The sequence below is a fragment of the Podarcis gaigeae genome (genome assembly GCF_964106915.1).
Source record: "Podarcis gaigeae genome assembly, chromosome: 9".
Classification (NCBI taxonomy): Eukaryota; Metazoa; Chordata; class Lepidosauria; order Squamata; family Lacertidae; genus Podarcis; species Podarcis gaigeae.
In genome coordinates this window covers 74584217-74610497 of record NC_139685.1, presented here as the reverse complement: position 1 = coordinate 74610497, position 26281 = coordinate 74584217, and the positions used below count along the sequence as shown (strand labels likewise).

The window sequence follows — 26281 nt, the reverse complement described above, 5'->3', positions numbered from 1 at the left end:
TGACAACGCCGACCGCGCTCTCCCCTAGCAACAGCCGCAGCGACGGCGCCCTCTTGCGCTTGTGCGGCGGCGGCGGCAGCAGTTTCTTCCACGCCCCTTTCCCCTTCCTGGAGCATGCGCACAGCGGAGAGGCGCCCGGGCGCGTGCGCAGAACCGAACTTTTCCCTCTGCGCGCCTGCGCGGATGCTGACTTTTCCCCCCCTTCCGTCACCTGCAGCGCTTAACGTCAAGCACGCGAAGGCAATTGAGCCCACCCGCTTGCCGTAGGGCCTCTCCCGGAAGTGCGCGGCCGAAGCGGGAGGCACCGGAAGCGTTCCTGAGGAGAGAGGTCGCGCAGGGCGGGGGAGGAGGAAGCTTGCCTGACAGGGGCCAGACCCGGCGGCAGCGGAGGAAGGAGAAGGAGGACGAGGACGGAGGCAGCGCTGTTCCCGGTGAGTGAAGGGCAGGCCGAGGAGGAGGCGGAGGCGCTGTCGGTGTCCTGGGGGGGGGGGGGATAAATACACCTCCAGCATACAAATCAGGGGGAGGGTGACGCGCTCGAGGGGGGAGGGACGATGCTTGGAGCCCCTGCGCACCACGTCACAGTCGCCTCTCCTTAGCCCCCGCCCACGGCTCTACGTTATAGGACCCTGGGGAACACGTCATCATCTGGGTGTGACGTAATCTGACCGGTGTTCTCCCCCCCCCCGCTTACCACGCCTCCCGTGTTTGCGTTATAGACTCCAGGTGCCTCCCCCCCCCCCCCCTTATGCCATCTCTCTGCTGGCACCTCCAGACTTTCATTGATACCAATTTAGCCTTCAGGGAGGGGCAAAGGCTGGTTTTTCTTAAAATAATAATTCAGGGTAAATGGGTAGCAAATTTGTGTCTGTGGAAACACCTGCAGGGAGCCCCAGGGACTATGAATGGCTCCTAGCTACGATGGCTATGCCCTGCATTTTGCAGTCAGAAGCTGTGATGCTTCTGAATGCCGGCTGCCAGTTGCCACAGGAAAGGAGAGTGTTTCTCTCGTGCTCAGGTCCCGCTTGCAGGTTTCCCAGAAGAGGCACCTGGTTGGCCACCGTGAGGACAGGATGCTGGGCTAGATGGGCCATTGGCCTGATCCTGCAGTGCTTTTCTTACGTTCTCAGTGGAGTGAGTCGCATGCAGGTTGCACAGCAAGCACTTTCCTTAATGCTAGCGTGTGAAGCCGCCCATCATCTAGCGGCCCAGGATTCTCTGCTCAGCAGACATCTCTTAGGTCTCAGGCAGAGAAAGGCCAACCGAGGAGGCCTTGATATTCTGCCATGTGTATTCTGCCCTTTTCGGGGGTGACATTTGCAGAGCAGCACTGCAATGGCAAGTATCACATGTACAGACACCAGGCATCTGCAGATTTCTAGTGCATGGTGTAATATGATTATAAAGAATGCCTAACATTCCCTGGGGGGCCTATGCATATGTTTTTTCTCCATTATATTAATAAATCAGTAGTAATGACATTTCCAATGGTCTTCTGTAAATGAGGCACTATACATAAAATACACAGGCTGAACTTTTATAAGCTAAATAAGACAAGGCACACAAGGTAAAGTGAATTATTTTGGGTATATATCTGTTAATACATCTGTTAATACATCACAAGCAAGGACAAACACACTGAATGCATACACCATGCATACAAAAGATGGTAAATTTCTCTTTCTTGGAAATCATAAAAACATATAATTGTAGAGTTGAAAGGGATTCCAAGGATTATCTAGTCCAATCACCTATACTGCTAGAATCTCAACTACAGTGGTGCCCCGCAAGACGAATGCCTCGCAAGACGGAAAACACGCTAGACAAAAGAGTTTTCCGTTTTGGAGGTGCTTCGCAAAACAAATTTCCTATGGGCTTGCTTCGCAAGACGAAAATGTCTTGCGAGTTCCTGCGGGTTTTTTTCCTCCCCCCCCTTTTTCTAAGCCACTAAAAGCAGCTAATAGCGCTAATCCGTCAATGGGCTTGCTTCGCAAAACGAAAAAACCGCTAGACGAAGAGACTCGCAGAACGGATTCTTTTCGTCTTGCGAGGCACCACTGTAAATCATACATGACAGATGGCAATCCAACCTCTGCTTTAAAACCTCTAAGGAATGAGAGTCCACCACCTCTACTGGGAATCTTTTCCCCTGTCAAACAGCTCTTACTGTCAGTAAGTTCTTCCTGATGTTGAGTTGGAATCTCCTTTTGTGTAACTTGAAGCTATTGATTGGTACGGGTACTACCCTCCTGAGTGGGAGGAAACAAGTTTGCTCCATCTTCTATGTGTCAACCTTTTGCATATTTAAAGATGGCTGTCGTATCTCTTCTCAGTCTCCATTTTTACAGGCTAAACATACCCAGCTCTCTCAACTGTTCCTCATAAGGCTTGGTTTCCAGATCCTTGATAATATTGGTTGCCCTTCTCTACACACGTTCCAGCTTATCAATATCCTCCTTAAATTATGGTGCCCAGAACTGGACACAGTTTTGTGTCATCTGCAAATTTGATGAACATCCCCCGGATATCTTCATCCAAATACAGTGGTACCTTGGGTTACAGACGCTTCAGGTTACAGACGCTTCAGGTTACAGACTCCACTAACCCAGAAATAGTGCTTCAGGTTAAGAACTTTGCTTCAGGATGAGAACAGAAATCGGGCTCCGGCGGCACAGCAGCAGCAGGAGGCCCCATTAGCTAAAGTGGTGCTTCAGGTTAAGAAAAGTTTCAGGTTAAGTACGGACCTCCGGAATGAATTAAGTACTTAACCTGAGGTACCACTGTAGTTTGTAAAGGTGTTGAACAACAGTGAACCTCTGACAGAACCCTGTGTCACCCCACTTGTCACTTTTTCCCAGGATGGTGAGGAACTGTTAGTGAGCACTCAGTTGGTCAACCAGCTACAAATCCACCTAACAGTTAACTTGTCTTCCAGCAGATAATGGAGTGGTTAAAATCTCCCGTGTCTCCTTTTTGAATGTTTTGTAATCTCTAGGAGCGCATCACCCAAGTCTGTCATGGAAGTCTATAGCAGACACCTTCAGTAAGGTCACTGTTGTTTCCCTCTCCTACAGTTTTTACCCATATACTCTCAATCTGTCTCTCATGCTCCAAGTCATGCGTCTCTTCACAAGTGTAAACATCCTTTACTTATCATGCTGCCACTTCTCCCTTCCTGTTTGAGGTATTCCTTTTGTACAGATTTCTCCATTTCAGTCACGAGTCTCATCCCACCAGGTTTTAGTAATGCCTACATGGTCATATTTGCCATCCTGTTTTAAAAGCTCCAATTCATCTTACTTGTTTTCTATACTCTGTGCATTCGTGTAGATAAAACTGAAACCATGAGTCATTCCTCTGCACAGTGGTCCTTCTATAGAAACTACATGGGGGCCTCTAACACAGAATACGGACAGGTGTCTTTTAACCCATTTCCACTGCAGGCTGCAGTCTTTTCTGCATCTTTTGCACTTTGATTCAGCTTGCCTAGATGTGCATGAGTCACCCTAAAAAGGCACTAGAAGCCCCATTTTCTCTGTGCTCTCTTAACAAATATGACCTCCCTATCCTCAACTCACTTATTTCCTCCCCACCAGCCCAGCAACTTCTTGTAGCAATGCAGGAAAAAGAAGCCAATCAATTAGTCCTGCCTACGTATTACAGGCATACTGTTCTGACATGTTTTGCTTTTGCCACTGCATGATGGGCTAGAAATCTGAGCAGTTTCCCAAAAAATAAAATAAAATTGTAAGCTCTGGGCCTTTCTTTTTTCTGGTTCTGTGGTGGCTCCACTTTCTCAACACCAGGTGGCAGCAACAGACTTTTCTTCTCATCTATGATCAATTACTACTGACAGAACAGCATATTGTGCGGTTCTAGTTTTTGAAACAGAATTTATTTTATTTGCTTTACAGAAAATCCTCAGAGAAAGAGCTGCATTGAGAGTTTAATTTTGATGAAGAAATGGGCTGGGGAGCAATGGTTTAAAGAACCTCTCTTCTCCTCATCAGCCTTCAGATTGCCGTTTCAGGTTATCTATGTTTTGTAAAGCAAGAGTGTAAAGAGAATTTCAGGCCAATGCAAAAATATGGTGTTCTACTTTGCAATTCATCAGGGTTTTGTTTGCTTGGGGAGGAGCTTAACACAGTGGTAGATCATAGGGTTTTCATGGTTGCTGTGATCTCAATTAAAAAGGATCAGGTAGTAAGTCAGGCTTCCTCAAGCTCGGCCCCCCAGATGTTTTTGGCCTACAACTCCCATCATCCCTAGCTAGCAGGACCAGTGGTCAGGGATGATGGGAATTGTAGTCTCAAAACATCTGAAGGGCTGAGGTTGAGGAAGCCTGTAGTAAGTGATGAGAAGCATCTTCTGCATCCCACCCTGGGGAACTGCTGGCTGTTTAAGATGGGCAGTACTGGGCTAGGTTTACCAGTAGTCTATCCTGATATGTCAGCTGAATAAGCTGCCTCTGTCCTCATGTGGATCATTTGGTTCGTAGCCTAATCTGTCCTGAGGTGGGTGGGCAGCTATAATAGCTCCTCCAAGGGTTCTTGAATTCAGTTGTGACCAACCCTGCTACCACTTAACTTGGACCACAAGCTTAACACTAGTCAACAGTGTGATGCAGCAGCTAATGCTATTCTAGGCTGCATCAACAGAAATTTAGTGTCCAGATCAATGGAAGTAATAGTACCTCTCCACTCTTCCTTGGCCAGACCACACCTGGAGTACTCTCTCCAGAAGAGACTGAGAGGAGATATGATAGCCATCTTCAAATATGTAAAGGGTTGGCACATGGAAGATGGAGCAAACTTGTTTTCTCCTGCACTGGAAGGTAGGACCTGTACCAGTGGCTTCAAGTTACAAGAAAGGAGATTCCGACTCAACATCAGGAAGAAATTTCTGACAGTAAGACCTGTTCGACCGTGGGATGGAAAGTGGTGACCTCTCCTTCCTTGGAGGTCTTTAAGCAGAGGTTGGATTGCCATCTGTCATGTATGCTTTAGTTGAGATTCCTGAATGGCCAGGGGTTGGACTCGATGACCCTCGGGATCCCTTCCAACTCTACAACTATATGATTCTGTAGCTATTATTTCCCCACTCTGACACATCGCTCACATCTTGAGGAAGCAAAGCAAATTCAGCAGATTAACTAAAAATACTACTTTTTTGTCCTGCATCTCCCACTTCATTGGATAACCTCGCTGGGTTTTAGTATTATATCAGAGTGGGGAGGGGGAAAAATATCTCTCTACTCCACACTTCTTCCATGTTCCCTCTTTTCACATTTCTTCTACACCAGGGGTGCCCAAACATTTTTCAAAGAGGGCCAGATTTGATGAAGTGAACATGTGTGAGGGCCAACTAAAGTCAAGTCAAGTCAAGTACTTTATTACGGTCATAGACCAGCATAGGCAAAACATATACATAAATAGCATAACAGTATGAATCCAGGCGAATAATTATTAAATAAATAGGAGCTAGAACCAAACGTAGATTTAAACATATACATAGAATACTTAATTAAGGATAGATAATGGGTGAATAAAAATTTATAAGAAAGATTAAAAGATCAGTTAACACAGCTATATGGGGTGGGCTTCAGAAGTGCGGATCTAATAATATGGGCCTTCAGTTTAGGATTGAATTGTAGCATAGATCATTCTTCGTCAAATATCTATCATGGCAGCGCAATATCTGGTGACTGAATATGTGACTTCTGGGCTCTCTTCCTGTGAACCAGACCAAGTTTTATTGCGGCAAAAGCCAGTGACACTGAACACTACAAGATCAAACAAAAAGAAATCAACAATGGCACTGCCAACTAAAGTTGTTGACCTTTTTAAAGGATTGGACTTGTTGAACTTTTTTTAAGATAAAAGTTGTAGAGCTTTTTTTAGGATTTTACCCCAGGAGATAGACTGCCATAGGGGCCAGATTAAACCGACTGGCGGGCTGGATTACACCCCCGAAATGGACTTTCCACATGCCTCTTCTACACGAAATAGTCTTAAATGTTTGTAATATTTCCTCATAGGAGAGTTGCACCAGGCCAGTGAAAATTTTGGTTACTATTTTTGGCATTTTAGGTATCCAATATGCTTTTTGAGATGTGGTAAACAGTATTCCAAGTATGGTCGCACCATAAATTTAGCTATAGTACTACATCTAGACTTTGGCGTCTGTTAAGTTATTTCACCATGCTTTTGCTTCTGATTAACCCTCTGTGTAAGCAGATTAGACACAGAAGAGAGTTAATGGTTGTTTTGCTGGCTGGGGGTGGGGGTCTTTTTCACTGACTTGACTTTGAAAAAACTGCCTTCTGGGAAGTGGTGGCAGTTCCTGGAGAGCTAACTGAAAACCTTTTTAACACCAAATCCATTTTTCTTTACTCATTTTCCTTTTCATCAGTTACACTGCATTTGAAATCAACGTTGCAGTAGTAGTTTTAAGTTGTGCTTAACACTAAGCAAAATCCTCTGGACTTAACTCAGACATCATGTTTCCACCTCCCTATTCTTCCTCTTTCTACATGTGGATTTCCGGGCTTGCTAGAATCATAGTTTGAACCAGATTATGTCTGAACCAAACAAGTGACATCTCACGCTGTCATTGTGTAGCAGACATACAAATGTGCTGAAAGCCTCTGGTCTTTGCTGCTTCCAGAGCAATACGAATTCATTTGAAATACAATCATACCTCCGCGAACATCCACCCCCTTGATCGTCCATTTTGGCGGACATCCATGGCAAACCCAGAAGTACCGGAACGGGTTACTTCCGGGTTTGCTGCTTTGCACATGCGCTGAAGTGCAAAACCGCTCCATGCGCAGAGCGACGCTCTGTCAAGCGTCTCTTTCGTCGAGCGTCTAGGGCTCCGGAACAGATCCTGGATGCTCGATGAGGTACCACTGTACATTCAAAATGGAACTGCCATTTTGTTGGAAAGCTGGATGTTGCTGAACGAAAGGTGGTTCTTCAGGCATAAATCCAAAGCCATCTTCTTTTGCCAAAGCCGTATGGACTGTTACTGAATTAGCAGGCCCATTGTGCGTGGGGCATTCAGGTAGCCCTCAGCCGTGGTAGAGCCTTCAAGAACTTCCTTCTTCCATTTTTTTACATCTTGTGGTGAGCATCTGTGCCTAAAGAACAGCCTGATAAGGCTTCAAAGTTCACAGCTTCTAGATAGCTGAGTGATCCTGTAAAAAAAAAGGGCATTTTAAACTACCGTATTTTTCGCCCTATAGCGCGCACTTTTCCCCCTCCAAAAATGAAGGGGAAATCTGTGTGCATCCTATGGGGCGAATGCAGGCTTTCGCTGAAGCTTACTATAGTGTTAAACAGTTAAGTCTTTTTAAAAAAGAAAAAGAGAAGCCATCATGACGGATGAAAGCCACTCATTCTTCATCTGCCCTTTTTTCAGTACCTGGGACCATTTCTGACCTGGTAATTGTGACCATGGCTACGAGGATAATATGCCGAAGATTTGCAGGGCAGCCTTGCAGGACAGCTGCGTTTTCTACTACAAGCAAGGCTGGGGGCAAGACAGTATTCTTCCAAAAGGCAGAAGAAGGCGGCCAGCCCAGCAAAGAGGCGGGAGAGGGCTCTAAACCCGCCACCATGCTCAGACTGTGGAAGCCTGCAGAATACCGGGTATCTTTTAATCCATCCGCCTACCCAGGAACCAAAGCCATATCTCGTAAGGAAGCCTCAAGAAGTTTGGAGGAGGGTCCGCTAGAAAGTGACTGTCCCAGGATTAGTGCCAAACCGTTACAGAATGCCTGCAACGTTACCTGCTCGCGGAAGCTTTCGAGCACGCAGAACACACTTCTGGATTTGGAAGGCAATCACACTCGGCCCATCCGACCTTCTTTGGAGCAGCCAACTAAACTGGACCCCATGAAGGGCAACGGGGAAGCAGCTGACGTGGAGGCTTATGACCCTAAGGAAGATATCAGGCTGTTCCAGAAGCAAAGGCCCGAATACAGATCTCTGTGCTACAATCGAGACGAGTTCCCTCAGCCCATTTCCGTGGAAGAACGTGACCGGATATTGCAAAAAATTGCTGTGTTGAAAAGTAGCCTGAAACCAAGAGCAATCGCAGAGTATTTTTTCAAGCTGAGCTGCTTGCCAGTGGAACAACAAGTAAGCATGAAGTCCAATCCAAGGTTTTCTGTGCTGTGCCGCTATGGAATTGAGAAGGTCCAGCTCTTCGATATTTCTGAGCTCATGATGGTTTTAGAAGCATTTGTCTGCCTGGCCATCCCACCTTCCCACTCTATGTTGAATGTGTACGAAGCGGAGTGCTGCCGCCGAGTCTGGGACATGACGCTAGACCAGCAGCTGATGGTGGCTGACCTGTGGCGGTGCTTAGGCCGCAGCGTCCCCCAGTACTTGGAGAGCATGTTGAGCTGTGTCAACGTGCGTTGGAAAGAACTCTCTTTGCCCCACCTGGTCCAGCTGGTCTACATCATAGGCGAAGGCCGTAAAGCCCCTGAAGAGTTAATGAAGAAATTAGACTTCTTGGTGTTAAAACAGTTGGACTCTCTCAATCTAGAGGAAGTGGGTGCCATTTGCTTAGGGTTCTTCAAGTCACACAACGGTCTTTCAGAACATACGATGCGGAAAATTGGAGATAAAGTCTCTGCCCGTATGTCAGACATGAGCTCTTTTGCTTTGGTGAATGTCCTCAAGATGTACCGTTATACTCATGTTATTCATCTTGACTTCATGAATCAGCTTGGGAATGTTGTTCCTCCCATGATACCAACTATAGGCATTCAAGGTGTCATGCACATCACCCTTGCCTGTTCAGCTTTGCATTATCTGGATGAAAGGATTATGAACGCTGTTGCTGCCTCTTTGCCTTCCAGAGTTTCTTATTGCCGGAGCAAAGATATTGCCAAATTCTTGTGGTCATTTGGATGCTTGAACTACGAGCCTCCCAATGCAGAGGAGCTTTATGCCAGCCTTGAGGAAGAGATGCGCGCAAAGATGCATGAAGTCCAGAAATTCCCGGAGCATTTCCTCACCTTTTTGTTAGCTCTGGCATTTGCAGAGCGGTTCCCAAATGACTTGATAGACTATGCTTTGGGTCCTGAGTTTGCAGAATTAATCAGCAAGAGTGAATTTGACCTTAGCAAAGACTTGTTCACTCTGGATGGCACGGTGGAGATTGAATGCCCCAGTTACACAGGCCATCGCCTTGAGCCGCGGCTTAGGGAAGAGGTAGCAGAGATGCTGTGGAACGTTGCCAAGAAGGATATTTTAACGAAGCCGGAATCGACTGAAGCTCTGTCTCTACTGGGGGAGATGTTGGGTGGGCCCCAGTATGTCAAAAGTCACATGCTCTTGCCTCATACCAGATCTGTTGATTTGGAGATTCGTTTCGACTCTGACCGAAAGCCGTTGCCGTTTAACTCTCAGGCAGTTGTAAAATTGGACCTGAATGAAGGTGAAGTTTCCCTTACAGATGACTTGATGAGTCAGCTTTTAAACAGTAGGCCTAGTTGCCAATCCCCCGTGAATAATACTGAAAGCAAGATAGAAACGTCTACCCGAAACAGAGCAGCAGCAGCATTGCCACAGGATCTGCCCCTGCCCACTTGGGATCATTTTACGTTTTCGAACGGAGTTCCACTGACGGGCGCCATCTTGAATGCTTTAACCAAACCCAAGGCCTCTTCGTGCGAAGGTCCAGCCCCTCGGTTGAATGAGTTGCAAGGCCAGGATGTGAAACTAGCCGTCCAGGTGTCTAGCAAGAACCACTACTGCTACAGCACCAAACGCCTTCTGGGGTTCCACAGTTTGAAAAGGAGGCAACTACGTCAAATGGGATACGTAGTGGTAGAACTGCCCTTCTGGGAGTGGCTGCCTTTGCTCAGACGTAGCCGGTTGGAAAAGCTGAGCTATTTGCACCACAAAGTGTTTGGCGCTTTAGATGACATAAGTAGTCAGTGACCCGTCTGCAGGTTTTCAGAACCAAAATTCTGAAAGGTTTCCTCCCACACTGATGCTCTTGGTCTCGGGCAATGTAGCTAGGTAGTTTAGCATTGCTGTATAATGTACCTTTTTGAAGCGGCTCGGTTGCCAGCATCTCTTTGCAGGGTCTGTGCTTCAGTATTCTTAGGAATGGCAACATACCCCTGAAGTGGTCCCTAGCTTGCGAATGTCTCTCGCAGTGATTATCCTGTAAATAAAATGTTTATTCTAATAGAATTTTATATGTGCTCTTTTTCCTCCCTGGAGTGACAGCTAGCTTATTTGAAAGTGAACAGGGAGCAGGGAAAGCTCTTCAAGCATTAATGGTACCGATGTAGTCCAGTGGTAATGTCTAGATGTAATCCCCAGTTCACTTATCACTCTAAATGAGTCTTATTCTCCATCTGCAAAATGAGAATTAGCTTTGCCTGCACAACCGGGTGGGCTAGGAGAAATGTGAGCGAGAGTGATGCTGTAAAGTGCTTGGCATTTTAAACTGTGTATTTTGTTTTTCACAATCTCTTCTAGAAGAGGCTCTCCTTGGTTGGAAATTTTTGAACCGAGCTTGGGTGGCCATCTGCCAGAGATCCTTTAGCTGTGACTAGATGGCACTTGGGGTCCCTTCCAGCTCTGCAATTCTATGATTCTAGGAAAGGCATTGTGGGTAATATGGAGTGTTTACATAAACTTAATAGGTTTCCACCATCCTTTATTACACTTTAATCACCTCCTTGTTTAGAATTCCTGGGTGGAGGTCATGGGTGGATTTTTCTGCTGTTCCAAATGAATGACTGGAACACACTTTGAATGGGTTAATACACATTTATTGATCTTGCACAAAACAGTGATTAATAAGGAATTATCCTTAATCAATTCCTTAATTAATAAGGAATTGCCCACATGAGATTCCCAATTGCGGAAATATAGGCAAATAATGTTAAGAGCCACTGCCATTCATATGCAGTTTTTCTGTGACATGGGATTTATTGCCTTGCCTTTACTTTACAGGTGGCATATAGTTGTTGAAAGGGGTTTTTCATGATTTTTTGGTCAACGTCCCTATAACATTGCATGTGTCCCTCTGTCAAGGCCTTCTGTAGGGTTTAGAAAGTCTCAGATTTATTTATTTATTTGGCAAGGGCACAGGCAGCAGCGTTCCACTTTTAAGCTAAAATTGGGCTCTGACCTATAGCTGTTTCCAAGTTTCATACATATTCTCATCTGGCTCCGTAAGCTGAATGCTTTCCTGGCAAAGGGGCATAATTCTCAAACATAGAAATGTGATAGTGATATCTTTTAGCTTCCAGGACAGTGTTGTCAATAGCTACTCCACTCTGGCAAGTATGAATCTCATCCAAGCAAGGAAGCTTTTGTAAAATGGAAGCCCCTGACCCTTAAACAGCTTTTGATGTGCCACAAATGGCAATGCAGGTATGTTGGCTCACACAGGCTTACTTAAAAAAAGAATATTCTGTCATCTAGTTTGCAAGGCAGGTGTGGTCTGTTACAACATAGGCTTGGCTGAAAATGAAATGTTTCTTGCATTTCGCTTGACTTTTGTGGCTAAGCTCCTAAGATAAACTGGGTTTTGAGGGAGAGGGGTAGGATGTAGAGCTGGGTGACAAGCAAGGATTTGGTAGAACACCGCACAAGGAATATTCACTCAGAGGAGAAAATGGGCATCAGCAGAGATAAGACGAATTTGGGACAGCAAGGGTCCTTTTGGGGAGCCTCATAATGGAGAGGAAAGGCTTGTTGCATCACCCTGTTCCCCTCAAAGCATCTCATCTGTGGGCTAGTGGAATGAATCCCTTTCCATCTCTATACCTGCTTCTGCACTCCCAGCTTAGGGACCTTTGCTCAGCCATCATCACTCCCGCAATAGAACGGTACAAGCAACACCTGCTGCATGACCTCAAGTTGTTAGATTTCTGGGATACCTTCCTTGGAAAACCTTCAGGAGATGCTCCTTGCTGCAGCACTCGGAGTCAAAGTAGACATCATTCTTAACTGTGTGGCTAGGAAACTGCCTGCTGGCTTCCTACAGGCATCTGCCTGGCCGCTGTGAGAACAGGATGCTCAGCTCTTCAATACGCATAGGTTTTATTTCTTTTTAATAATGGTGTGAGTGAAGGAGCATTGTTCACTGGGAGTGCAGTGCCCAGGGAGGCAAGGTCACTAACCTTTTCCTTCCCAGATGAGATCCCCATGAAAATTCCACCACTTTGGGGCCAGGGGAGATGCTCCCATTGGCTAAGTGAGGGGTGGGATTTTATGACCGCACAACTAGAATAAAATCTAGTTTTGGCCTTCCATGACAACATGAAGCTGACCCCTTGCATCCTGCTAGACCAGTGGTTCTCAAAACCTTTGCCTCTGGGCCAAACCTTCAGAATAAAAATTTCCTTGCGCCACATCAATTTTTAAATTGATGATACATACATTGGAAAACAAAAAGGAAAGAACAACTACCAGTGCCTGATTCATAACATAGAACACAACTACTTTATGATATGATCATGGGACATCCAGAAAGTATAAAACAATCCAGCTAAATAGGAATGTGAATCATTTCCAAAATATAATTATAAATGAGCCTGTTACGTATGTTCATTAAGCAGGTATGCAAACTCATTGAGGGGTGTGAGATTGCTTTTCCCAGGTAATCTCATTCCTGTTAGGTCTATTTTGAGACTAACACTCATCTCATCAACAAAAAGAAGCCTTTTCTTTTCCTCATTCAATGTCAGTCCTGAACAGCTGCAATTTGCAAAGGTGTCTCTAACCCAGTCTAAATTTTCTCAGATGATGGGAAGTAATGGTCAATCTTTTCTTGCAAGATGTTCCTGTACGAGGCCATGTAATTCATTGTCTTTTTACCTGCAGGAACATTTTCAGGGTATGTTGCTGAAGCTTTTTTTTTTTTTTTAATGCAGCTTGTTTTGTCTGTAGCTGCGAAGATATTGTCATTGTGGTCTTGCATACTGGCATTGATCTCATTCAGCTGGGTAAAGATATTGACCAAGTATGCCAGCCTTGCACACCAGTCCTTGGCATCCAGTTGGTGCTGCAAAGGGTTTCCTTCTCGTTCCAAAAACTCTTAATTCATTCTTCACTTCCAACACCATATCTAAAACTTCTGCACAACAGCCAGTGAACCAAACTACACTAAAGTGTTTAAATGTTTCTTTGATTGTCCTTGAATCTTCCCACTGCACTTGCCATCCGCTCCTGCCTCACCCTTTCAGATCTACTGTGCTAGACCTGCTACCTTTCTGTCAGCACTCAGCCTTTGCTGTCCTGGAATTCCCCCTTCCCAAACAGATAAGATTCTGCTTGTTGAAGGGTATCGGAAGATGTCGCCAGTAGGCAGGCTTCATGCTTGAGGAGAGAACAAACCGAGCCTTCTCAGCGTCAACGTAATCATGGATCAGAGATCCGTCTCAAAGACCTTTTCATTTAAAGTTATATTGGGAGTTATTGCTGAGCTAAACCAGAGAGGGTGTTGACGAAACTCAAAAGGGTTACCAAGCTGAAAGCAGTGTTCAAAATTAGCTAGGCACATTTTGCATCTGGCTATCGGCCACTTGCAACCAAGGGAAGATGCCTGGGCACCAGGAGTGATGACTGACATCTCAACCATCTGCAGGTGCATGCCTGGGGTCCTTGGATCTTGACTGTTTCCACACACCAGCAACGCATCCTGTAGAATTCTGGCTGTGACTGGCCCAAGGTCACCCAGTGATCTTCGGGGCTGACTGGGGATTTGAACCCTGGTCTCCCATGTCTTGGACACTCCAACCATTATGCCACACTGACTCTTCCCAAGGAGTCAGTGTTTCCCAAGGAGAGGGATGCTGGTCATCAACCCTGGCCATGACTGCATCCATCTTTTCATCCATCCTGATTAAGCTGATATGATAGAAGCAGAGTAGTATAGTAGTATAGGGTTACCAGACGTCCCTGGTTCCCGGGGACAGTTCCCGGATTTGCAGATCTGTCGCTGGACAAATTCCATCCCCGGAATGTCCCCAGATTTGCAGATCTGTCCCTGGGAAACATGGCAGTGGCAGCCTCAGCAGCCTGGAGCCAGCCTGCTAGCGCAGTTGGCTCTGGCTAGTTTCAAGAGCTGCTCGCTGCCGTGGCGCCTGCCACGGCAGCGAGCAGCTCCTGAAGCCTGCCAGAGCCAACTGCACTACCAGGCTGGCCCCTCCTGGGGCTGCCTGTGACTCCCAAGCCTCCCCTGATCTGCCAAAACAAAGGGGGAAGGAGATCAGGGAAGGCTCGGGAGTCACGGGCAGGCAGCGCGCCGTTGCCCAGTTTTTAAAAAAACTGCATATTTATGTTTCATGGGGTGCGAAAGAAGGGCTTTGCACCTTTATACAATATGCATGTGTGCTTGGGCCCAGGGTCTTTTGCTTCACCATCCCCACGGCTGACTCCCTGTTGCTACTCAGCTTCAAAAAAAAGAAAAAAAAAGAAAAAAGTGTCCCCGGAAAAAATCTGGTAAGCATACTGTAGTACGGCGGGTCCTAGCTACATCAGTTTTTCATGCACTACATCCAGGGTGGGGGAACCTTATTCCAAGGCCCTTATTCCCTTTCTGGGGGTGGGGGCACATACAGTCGTGGTTGGAGCAATGAATGTAAATACAGTGGTGCCCCCAAGACGAATGCCTCGCAAGACGGAAAACTCGCTAGACGAAAGAGTTTTCCGTTTTGGAGGTGCTTCGCAAAATGAATTTCCTATGGGCTTGCTTCGCAAGACGAAAATGTCTTGCGAGTTCCTGTGGGTTTTTTTCTTCTCCCCCCCCCCCTTTTTCTAAGCCGCTAATAGCGCTAATCCGCTAATCCGTCAATGGGCTTGCTTCGCAAGACGAAAAAACCGCTAGACGAAGAGACTCGCAGAACGGATTCTTTTCGTCTTGCGAGGCACCACTGTATTACTGTATAGTTGGCTGGGTTTTATACACACACACAAACACACACCTCATCCAGACAAGCAAGAGGCATTAACAGAGTCCAAGGACACGTGCCAACCTGCCCCAAACGCTCCAGGATAATAAGGGGTGTACAGTGTTCAAAATAAGCAGAGCACCGGGCACATTTTGCACCTTGCTTTCGACCACTTGAGACCAAATGAAGATGCCTGGGTGCCTGGATGGCTCCTGACAACTCTGTCATTTGGAGGTGGGTGCCTGGGGATCACTGGATCTGGACTGTTTTCACACACTAATACCGCATCCTGTGGAATTCTATCTGTTATATTTTGTCTGCACAATCGGAATGAATTTCTGGGACCAAAATGCTTTTGCTGTGCAGCCTGAGCAGGAGCAGCAGCCATTAAGAAAAAGAGGTTGGAATAAGCCTATATATGTGTGTGTGGACTGTCCCTGGATCAAATGACTTTTCTTCTCTTAAGTTCTCAGAGTTCTTAACCTGGTTTAAGGTTGTCTTCTGAACTAACCAGATGTTTAATCAATCCCAGCCAGTCCATCATTTGAAAAATAGGACTTTAGAGCCGTCCAAAATGGCAACTAGACATTCCGTTTCGGTGACTGCAACCAGGGCCTGGAAAGCCCTATTTAGGCCTGGGCATCGCTTTGTTAAAACACAACATTACTGTGCTGTAATGCAATCTTCAAAACACCAAAACAAATGTTATCCTCAAAGCAGCAATTTCTGTCACTTCACTTGTTCACCACAGTTATTTAGTTATTAGTTATTTAGTTATTTAAAAAAAAAAACTTGTGTGTGCTTTATTTTAGAGCCAAGTTGAAGATTGGGGAGCTGGTTTCCACCTTGAGCTACAAAGATGGTGATAAATGTTTGCCTCCCGCAATTCAAGCCAAGAATTCACTGCAACAAGGTATTCCCCGCCCCCCAACAACCTGCCTTGCTCCAGGTTAAGAAAGCAGAGGGTGGAGACTTGGCGCAGCATCTCAGGGTCAAAGGAGTTAACATTCTAGAGATCAAGGAGTGCTTTGACTTAGCGGCTGGTTGCAGAACTAAATTGACACTGCTTATGCATGGAGGCTTCCTGCTGCTGCCCCTGCTGCTCATGCATATCCTTTCTGAGAAAATGTGACTTAATGACACCCGGGGTTGTCAACGTCTGCAGCAGATCATTCTGTGCAGTGTAAGCCGCCTAATCAAGCAGCAGGTGGTTGGGTTCTGTAATCCTGTCACCGCACCAGCATCACCCTGCAAACAAAAACTAGATTCTTCCAGCTTGCCATTTTCGGCTTGGACTGGTAGGTCCACCTTGGCCCTACAATCATGATCAGACAGCTGTTCCCCCATCCCTAATAAAATCAGTAGCTCAGCAAAAGCCTGATACTGTATTTGTTTCTGGTGGAGCTAACAAAAAGCATGAATTTAGCTGGACCACCTCCTGTTGCAAGTCACTGGCCAGGGAAGTGACATCATAATGGAAGATCAGAAACTAGAGTACTAGCAAGACAGGTCAGTGTGGCCTTGCTACTTTACAGCTTGTTCAGTTGAGCTCTCTTGTAGGCAGATGTTTTAGTACTGGAGGAAAAACCAAAGCTCCCTTGTGGTGGGACCTTCAGGCTTAGAGAGAGTCTTCCCCTGAACACCACCAGAGGTTGAGGCCTACCTGGAGACTGGCCACTGTGGGGAGAAGGATGAAGGATGCTGGAGCAGAGAGGCCTTTGATCTGATCCAAGAGAGCTCCTTGCATGCTTTTCCTCCTCCAGCTTTTCAAGAGAAGGTTGTACGAGTGTATCTGCTTGGGATATTTAAGCTGGGCTCCCCACCATGTGAAGATTGCAGATTTAGAATAAGGTAGCGGGGTGATGAGAGGTTCTTTTGAAACAGATACCCCTCGCTTTAACTTTTTCTTCTTTCGGTAGGGTGCAAAGTGCGTCTGTGTAACTTGAGCCAATCAGCCACAATAAAAAGGTGGAGAGATTAGGGGCATGCGGTAAAGAAAGTTAAATGTTCCACTCCCAATTATTTCAATCAGAGAATTTTAAGCATGTGCTTTAACTCTCCTGTTGAAATCCATGGGAGCTTTCATTGAGGGTGAGTCCAATTTTGTTGCTGCAACAGGATTCCAGTCTCTTTCTGTGTTGTTACTCCGGCATGCCATGCAAAGACTGCGAGAAAGATTGTCAGTCCTTCTCTTTGTGAGCCAGCGTGGTGTAGTGGTTAAGAGCGGTAGACTCGTAATCTGGGGGACCGGGTACACGTCTCCGCTCCTCCACATGCAGCTGCTGGGTGACCTTGGGCCAGTCACACTTCTCTGAAGTCTCTCAGCCCCACTCACCTCACAGAGTGTTTCTTGTGGGGGAGGAAGGGAAAGGAGAATGTTAGCTGCTTTGAGACTCCTTCGGGTAGTGATAAAGTAGGATATCAAATCCAAACTCTTCTTCTCTTCGTCTTCTTCTCTATCCGTAGATCTCCGCTGACGGATACGAAGTAGAAAACCTGGTCTCAGAAGACCTTGCCAAACGAAACCGAGGCTTCCGCTGTGAATACTTCATCAAGCCCCCGGTCCACGTGACTCTCTCTTTCCCCTTCAACGTAGAAATCTTCCGAATTAATATAGATATCTCCTCCGGTGGCTATCAGAACATCACCGGGCTGGATATTTTCACATCTACCTCACCCAGCAAAGCCTCTTGGAGCAGTTCGGACTCTCCCTTCTCAGGTCTGGATGCTCAGCCCCCATTGGACAAGGAAGCTTTTACGCTGGTGGGCAAAGCGGTGCTGAAGAATCAAAGCAAAGTGACCTTCAGCCACCGAGGCTTCCGGCCGAGGCTTCCATTCCATCAGCAGATGGACACTCTCTTCTCCTTCCCTGGCTCGGCGTCTCTGGACCTGTGGAACAAAGGCCCAAGCTCCCTGAGCTGCGTCTCGCACTTGAAGATCTGCATCACCCATGTGGCTGGTGGCGGTCTCCCTTGCATCAAGAAAGTGGAGGTTTGGGGCCAGCCGGCCAAATCCTGCCCCCACGAGGTGGTGGACGACGTGCTGCGGGCCGTGCAAGGCTTCGGAGGGCAGGCTGCCGGCCTCCCGTCGCCAATGGAGAGCGACCTGCCGCCCTTTGGCAGCCCGGACAGCCAGGAGCAGAAGCTGATGGACGCCATCCCGGACATTCCCGAGGAGTTCCTGGACCCGATCACCCTGGAGGTAATGACTCTCCCCATGCTGCTGCCCTCGGGCAAAGTGATTGATCAGAGCACGCTGGAGAAGTGCAACCGGAGCGAGGCGTCCTGGGGGAGAGTGCCCAGTGACCCCTTCACGGGGGTGGCCTTCAGCCAGCACTCGCAGCCCCTGCCCCACCCCTCTCTCAAGGCGAGGATAGACCACTTCCTGCTCCAGCACAGCATTCCCAGCACTCGCCTCCTGGGGAGGGCTCAGGCCACGGGGACGGTGGTAGCTTCCTCCATAGCCATGTCTTCCCTCAAAAGGAAAATGGACCTTGTAGAGCAGAAGCCGGGCGGCCAACGCAGCAGCACGGAGCCCTTCCGTTTCCCCGCGACAAACCTTGTTGCCACGTCTACCTCTGAGTCCCGTGCTAAAAAAATGAAAACCGATTGCGATGCCAACTCCTCCCAGATGGACTGCTCAACAGGTACTCCTCTGTCCTCTTAATATGCAGAAGGAGCCTGTTGGCAAACAGCCTGGATTGCTGGCGCTGCTTCATTCAAATCCTCTTTTTTCCTTTCCTTTCCTTTCCTTTCCTTTCCTTTCCTTTCCTTTCCTTTCCTTTTATTTTTTTAAAAAAAGCTTTATTTGACTGTTCGGGTCTATAATGTGACTCTTTGAATGGCGAGTGGATGGGGAGCCGAGCTGTGGGAGTGGGGGGGGAAATGACTTTCCTATGCAAACTATATTATTGGATACTTTGCATGGGGCAATTTGCATGGATAAATTTTCAGTTTGCATCAGGAAATTTTCTGGCTTCTTAGAGCAGCCTTTGTCAACCTGCTGCTCTCCAGATGTTTTAAGTCCCATCTGCTCCTGCCAGCACCAAGAACATTCAGAGGGGCGTTGCTGTCCCCAGTGTTGCGCTGGCCGGGCTGGCTTCAACTAGGGAGTCAGGCATGCAGTTCTGCTGGTCTCATATTGCTATGAGGTTCAGCCAGCATCCTTGCCTTTTGAGTTTCAAACATCTCTTGAGGACATTTTTCTGGCAATGGGCCCATGCAGCTGTTTAAATTGATTAACCAGTCACTTTAATGGTTATTTGCATCGTTTGGGATGGCATTTTAAGTTGTTGACGTTGTACACCATTATGATAAGGCAGCACAGAAATAAATAAACATCTGGAGGGCACCAAGCTGGCAAAGAGTGCTCTGGAGAGCAATCTAATTTAGCAGATAACAGTTAAAAACCTTGAAGCTGCCCAGCTTTCCTCATGTTGCATCTGCAATTGGCATCTATAGATTATTACTAATGAATTAACAAAATGGGAGCATTTTCAGCATTGGAAAATTAAGCTCCACTGCAGCGGGAATAAGCTACGCCTTTGTCGCTGCAGTTGTAAGATGGTTAGAGTGGCATCATGTCCGGGCCATTTTCACAGGGAGCTGTCTTCTGTTTTGGATGCATCCTTCCTCTTGGCTCTGCTGCATTCTTTTGCTGGTTAATTTTATGACCTCCATTACTGTTTGCCTCCTTTTCTGTTTTGTTTGAGTCAAGTCCTTGATATTTCCAGGCCTGTTCAATCTGCATGTCTCCATTGGGCAATAGGGAATTCTGATCTTAAAAGTATCTGAGAACCTATCTAAAAAAGTCTTTAGACCCCATAGTTTCAAAGATAAGAAACAAAACTGGGTGGTGTCCACCGAATATTTTAGCATTTTTGTCCCTATAGTGGTCAGGAGGTAAAAATGCCGTATTCCACCCCAGGTTTTCTATTGCCCAGCTTTGGCCATCTCTGTCAGCTTGTGGATTGCCTCCTGCCTTTCTGTTTACCATCCCACCCAGACAACCGTGTTTGTTGTCAATTTGTTTGCATGGTGGGGAGATGACCTTGCATCAAAATAAATGTCATCTCACACTTTGCAGTTCCTTTTCCTGTCACTTTCCTTATTGCAAAAAGTCCAATTTTGGGGTTGTTTGTTGCCCAAGAGCATTAATTAGGTACAATTTCATGCCCTAAATTTGCTGGCGTGTGATTGGATCCCACTTGGAAAGAACAACAGTCTGAAAAATAGAAAAATAATACAGAAAAATTCCTAGAAAAATAGGTGCCGGTAAATCGTTGTTGCAGTAAGTGCTGCATTATTTAACAACAACGAAAAAGGATGCCAGTACTGTGCATGCTTGAATACCCCCTGGGAAAAATGCATTTGTTTCAGACATGAGGTTACAAAATGTGTATCCTCCTTTTAAGAAAAAGAAAAAGAAAAAGGATTAGCTTCATTTTCATAATTTGTTTTTTTAAAACATGCATAAATAACTTTGTGATTTTGCCACAAAGCACATTACAACTTCATGGTCTTCAGCCTTCTTCTTCCTGTTTCAAATCAACAAGACTTGGGTTTGTGCCCCTTGCCACCCTCCAACTCATCTGCAAGGGGGTGTTCGGAAGCTTTCACTTTTCCTTAATGAAAAATTGCTACATTGTCCAGTAAGTTGTGGTCAAACAAGCCAGCACCTTGAACCTCCGTTTGAAGTTGGCTTGTTTCAAGCTGGCCGTAGTTAAGGTCAAGTTAAGGCTGGGTTTGGATGATACAGCAAGCTGCGGTTATTGTTTTTTTATTCAACTTCTGGCCTCAAGAAAGAGGAGGAAGTCCATCAACCGAAAACTCACGGCAGCTTGTTAGCTTCGTGATACGCCACAGTCATAGTTTGTTGCCACATTCGAGCAGTGGCAAGTCAGTTACTTTCTGCCAAATCTATTTACTTTCCCCTCTTCCCTCCACTGCTTCTTGTTTGCAAGTGATTGCTCTTTGCTTCATAAGGAGTCCATCCCATTTCCCCCTTTATTGCTAGGCTGTGCACAACCTCCGGACATAGGTCAAGTCGATGTGCGATTTTCCTTGAGTGGGTCAAGGCAGCTGTATTGACCTGGGCGGCTTCATCCAGAGTGATCCAGGGCTGTCAAAAAGGGAGATTGGGTGTTGGTTGACCACATGTTTAATTAGGATTTAAAACATTAATTGAACATGTGTTTGGAAGGGATGAGAGTCTCTGCCTTGACTCCTCTGCTGCGCAACTCCTTTTATCGACCCCCTGTGCTAGCAGACAGAGAACACCTAGGAAGAAAGGAAGAAGAGCACTGGAATCCTTCCATTTTATTTTTTAAACTTGCTTTTTTAATTTTGAATTTTTTCTTGCAGCACAGCATGAAAGACTGAATTGCCCATTGTTTTGCTGCCTGCTCCCTTTGTAAACCCAGAGTGACTATTTCCAGATGATGATGTTGATTTTGCAAATCTCTCTGCAGATCTGCTTTCTCACGAACAGAGGCTTTCGGACAGTTTAGATAGCGCCTTGAACTCGGCGCTCAGCTCCATGCCGCTGTTCACAGCTAGCTTGACGAAAGGGCAGCAGCAACCACACACCGCCGGCGGCTGCCCTGGCCCGTGGAACGCGAGCAGTGGACACGGTAAAGAGGCAGCACGAGACTGCAGGGTTGCTGGCCTGGGGAACAGCGGTTCTTGCCTTCCTCTTTCGGAAAGGGGGTGGTGGGAGGCAAAGTTTGTAAAACCCTCCTATTGCTTGCTGCGTGAGGAAGAGCCCTCATCTGCCCAGCAGCCTAGCAAGACGTAGATTGCACAGGTGGGCAACCTGCAGCCCCAGGTCTAACTTCAAATGCTGCCTGAAAGTGATCACTTCATACTGTGCTGGGCCAGGGAGTTAACCCGAACAACGCGGTCCTGGTCTGGTCCCGAATCCAAGGATTCCACAAGGAGTCAGTCCAACAGGGCCAAGGCAGGAAACCAGGCTAGGTCAGACACAGGGTAACAGGCAGGTTCCAGCAAGCAGCAATGTTGCTCCTGCAACCTGGGGCAGGGTCCAGCAACCTTTTATCTCTGACGGGGTAATGGCCGGTCCTGATCCCTCGGTGACTCACCTCCCTGTTTCGCCCGAAGGTGAGCAGTCCTCCTCTGAGTACTCAGGTCTCTCCTTCTCTCAGACCTGAGTCTCTGCAGCTCAGGAGACGTCAGTGGGTTACTAGACCCAGAGGCCGCCTCAGCCTCCCCTGACCCAACCAGTAGTGGAGCAGCCGTAAGCGATGGCCCAGGTGGAGGCAACGAGGTCATCCCTTCATCTGGAGCCTGGGCAGGCTCAGGCCCCTGACTCGGCCCAGCTGGTGCTTGTTGCAGGGGAACCTGTGCAGACTGGGGCTCTTCAGAATCAAGCCCCAGACTTGGTTCAGATGATGCCTGAGGCAGAGGATCTGGTGCGGACCGAGACTCCTCCAGTTCCGAGTCTGAGCCCGAGTCCCAGGCCATCACACATAAGAACACAAGGAGAGCCTCCTGGATCAGGCTACTGGCACCCCTAGTCCAACATCTGGTCTTCAGGGTGGCCCCACGGTTGCTTGTGGGAAACGGGCAAGCTGGATTCTAGCACAAGAACAGCCCTCTCGCCTCCTGTAGTTTCCAGCAGCTGATATTCAGAAGGATGGCTGCCTCCAGCCTTGGAAGTAGATTATAGCCATCCTTGCTAGTAGCCATTGGTAGCCCTTCATGAATTTGTCTAATTGTTTAAAGCCTAATAATAATAATAATAATAATAATAATAATAATTTATTTATACCCCACACATCTGGCTGGGCTTCCCCAGCCACTCTGGGCGGCTTTCAACAAAATACAGTAATGCATCAAACATTAAAAGCTCCCCTAAACAGGGCTGCCTTCAGATGTCTTCTAAAAGTCTGGTAGTTGTTGTTCTCTTTGACATCTGGTGGGAGGACTTTCCACAGGGCGGGTGCCACCACCGAGAAGGCCCTCTGCCTGGTTCCCTGTAACTTGGCTTCTTGCAGTGAGAGAACCACCAGAAGGCCCTCGGCGCTGGACCTCAGTGTCCAGGTAGAACGGTGGGGGTGGAGACGCTCCTTCAGATATACTAGACTGTGACAGTTTAGGTTGGTGGCCACCACGTGCTGCAGGAAGAAGAACTTGTTGGGATACTGCCAGGGAGACAAAGGCCATCGTGCCCCCACGTCGTCTCCCGGTCTCCCGTGGAAACAGTATCAGTCAGTTAGCGACACGAGCCTCGGAAATAGCTGTCCACATTCCAGGACTCATGCACGCCCTTTTCGCAGAGCTTCCACAACGAAAGATGCATCCAGGAGAGCATATTTACAACTTTATTCAGCGTTGGTCAGAACAAAGGAAAAACATGACTGCCTGCCTTCCTGTCCAGGCAACAGAGAGAAAACAAAAGCTATATACAAAACAGAAACTTCCTGAGAGCAGGAAGTACACAGGCTGTGACTCACAACAGCCTGTCCCCTTCTTAAGGTGGAACAGAAATATCCTAACAGAACTTCCTTTTGCCTGTCCTGAACCTTCCAGCATTCTGCTGCATGGGATGTTCTTGAGTTCTAGTATTATGAGAGAAGGGGTGAAACATCTCAAGATTGTGGCCACAGCCACATCTTGTGGCTATGAATTCCACAGCGTTGTGGTGTTTCTCCTGCCAAGAGAAGCCGCATCAGAGAGCCGTTAGAGGAAGCCCTGGACCTCATCCACCCAGGGTATGTGTGCTCTGCAAGATGAGCATGCCTTAAAAGACAGGAAGCAAATTTGGCTTATTCACTTGTGTAGATTTGCTGAGCACTTGTGGTCAAATGTGCGGGACCTTAAGTCATGTTTATATGTTTAAAAGAAGGTAAGCAGAAAACGGTGGCCTCAGAGGTGCTCCTCAGTTCGGAGGGCGGGGAAACTATCAATCCTCTGAGTGGTTTTATTATCTAATATGCATGTTGACATTCTCCTTGATATACAGTGGTGCCTCGCTAGATGAAATTAATCTGTTCCGCGATTCTCTTCGTCTAGCGGTTTTTTCGTCTCGCGAAGCAAGCCCATTGACAGCTTAGCGGATTAGTGCTAGAGCTGTCAAGCGGCTTCCAGCGATCAGCTGTTAAGCGGCTTATTAGCGAAACAGCTGATAAGCGGCTTAGCAGCTTAGGAAAAGGGCGAAAAAAGCAAAAAAAACAACGCGGGGGGACGCAAGATTTTTTCGTCTTGTGAAGCAACCCCATAGGGAAATTCGTTTTGCGAAGCGCCTCCAAAATGGAAAAACCCTTTCGTCTAGCGGGTTTTTCGTCTTGCGAGGCATTCATCTTGCGGGGCACCACTGTATACAGATCCTATGTTCTGAGTGCATGTCTCAGGAGAGTCAGGCTATCCTCCATCCCAGAGGCTGGTGACAATAGCAAAATAGATTGAAATACAGGCTGGTGGTGTAGCGTTTAGAGTGTCAGACTAGGAACCTGGGAGAGATCAGGGTTTGAATCCCCACTCTGTGCTGAAGTTTGCTGGGTCGCCTTGGGCCTGTCACTGCCTCTCAGCCTAACCTACCTCACAGGGTTGTTGTGGGGGATTAAGTGAGAAGGGGACGAACGGACCATGTATGCCATCCTTGAGCTCCCTGGAAGAAATGGGGGGATATAAATGCAGTAACAATAATACATAATATTCCATCAGACTTCCCCACCCTTTCTCGACTCATGTTGACCAGAGTTCCAAAGGCTGGGCCTTGCAAAAGTGCTTCGGCTTCTACTTGGTGGTGTCTGCCATGAGTGTTAGTATTTCACACAGTCTGATGCTGCAGATGAGATTGTTATAAATCACAGCCTGTCTGAGAAGAGCGTGAGAAACAGAAGACAGTCTTATTTCTTCCGCTGTACAGTCATACCTCGGGTTACAGCCGCTTCAGGTTGTGTTTTTTCAGGTTACGCACCTTCTGAAACCCGGAAGTACTGGAATGGGTTACTTCCAGGTTTCAGCAATCGCGCATGCGCAGAAGCACTAAATCACGCTTTGTGCATGTGCAGAAGCACCGAATCGCAACCCGCACATACGCAGATGCGCTGCTGCGGGTTGTGAACGCTGCGGGTTGCGAACGTGCATCCCTCACGGATCATGTTCGCGACCCGAGCTTCCACTGTAATGTACTTTCACTTTTACTTGTCCTGTTTGTTCTCTCCGAGCTGGAGAGAACAGATGCCATTATGCCTTTGTCTGTGCATAGTGTGTAAATAAATAGCAGATTAGCTCCAGGATGCTTCAATCTTCTTGCTGTGTAAGCTAGAAGATTTTTGTTGTTGTTTAGTCGTTTAGTCATGTCCACTCTTCATGACCCCCTGGACCAGAGCATGCCAGGCACTCCTGTCTTCCACTGCCTCCCGCAGTTTGGTCAAACTCATGCTGGTAGCTTTGAGCTAGAAGATTAGTGTGCATAATACCAGCTGGTTTATGTCGCTGAGTGCACTGCAGATGAGGGGAGAATGCCTTCTCCAGAGCTGCGCATACTGGAGGATGCTCGGAGTTCCAGGGGCTTGCATGCTCACCCCCAGGGCGTTTTTCCAACAGTGAGTGGGAATTCCCATTATTTGGGCTTGTATCGCTGACCATGAGACCCCGAGGAGACTCACGTGTGCTTCTTCCTCCTTTGTTTTGCAGAGCACAGTAGGAGTGACTCGGCCCAAGGGTGTTCTTCCTGCTCCCGGACCTTCTCCGTGTACTTCAAAACGGAGCCCGTTTACCAGCTCCCTTGCGGCCACCTGGTGTGCCGCTCTTGCTTGGCCGAGAAGCAGAAGTCCTTATCGATACTGTGCATGAGTTGCAAGAGGCTGGTTGCCACGCACGACATCCTGAGGGTCCACTTCTGACACCGTTCTCACAGCGCTTTCTCTGGAATTTGGATGAAAAACAAAAGTGAGCTGTTTGGGGGGGGGGGGGGGACCAAGGAGCAGAGGAGATCTGTGGCTGTTCCACATGCTTCCCTCCATCTCCTTTGAGTCGTGCCAGGATGGGAGACCTTGCAAAAGGAAACTGCGAGGTTCTGAAGAGGACTTGCTGCGCTTGGAGAGAATCTTGATGCAGCTACAGCGTTGCGCGTTGTGCCAGAGCTAAAGCGATCAAAGGATAATAAAGCCATATGCTTCTCTAATTTAAAAAGGTCATTTGTATATAAAAGTGGTGTGTCCATGTAAGTGTGCTCCATTATTTTGCTACTTTCCAGGTACCTCTGCGGCGTTTTATTCCTCATTTCCCCTTCCTTCTGGTCAATAGAGGGAGCTTTTTTGGTTATAGAAAGGAAAGTAGGTGGTTAAGAAAAGTCTACCTGATGTGGCACCCGCCACTT

The 26281-nt window shown here is 47.2% G+C and overlaps 1 protein-coding gene across 7 annotated transcripts; it reads left to right on the top strand.

Annotated features, from left to right (window-relative positions):
- Positions 1–114: 114 nt before the first annotated feature.
- LOC310852675 (RING finger protein 37-like) lies at positions 115–26129 on the top strand. Of its 7 annotated transcripts, XM_083756472.1 has the most exons (7): positions 207–431; positions 4716–4834; positions 12786–12879; positions 15748–15848; positions 17402–18581; positions 21405–21566; positions 25597–26129. In XM_083756472.1, exons 4-7 carry the CDS (start codon positions 15795–15797, stop codon positions 25803–25805), a joined length of 1605 nt encoding a protein of 534 aa, XP_083612598.1. In that variant the 5' UTR covers positions 207–431; positions 4716–4834; positions 12786–12879; positions 15748–15794; the 3' UTR covers positions 25806–26129. The 7 variants fall into 7 exon arrangements, with proteins under 7 accessions (XP_083612595.1, XP_083612601.1, XP_083612598.1 ...); XM_083756471.1 differs by lacking the exon at positions 4716–4834; XM_083756474.1 differs by lacking the exon at positions 12786–12879.
- Positions 26130–26281: the final 152 nt, after the last annotated feature.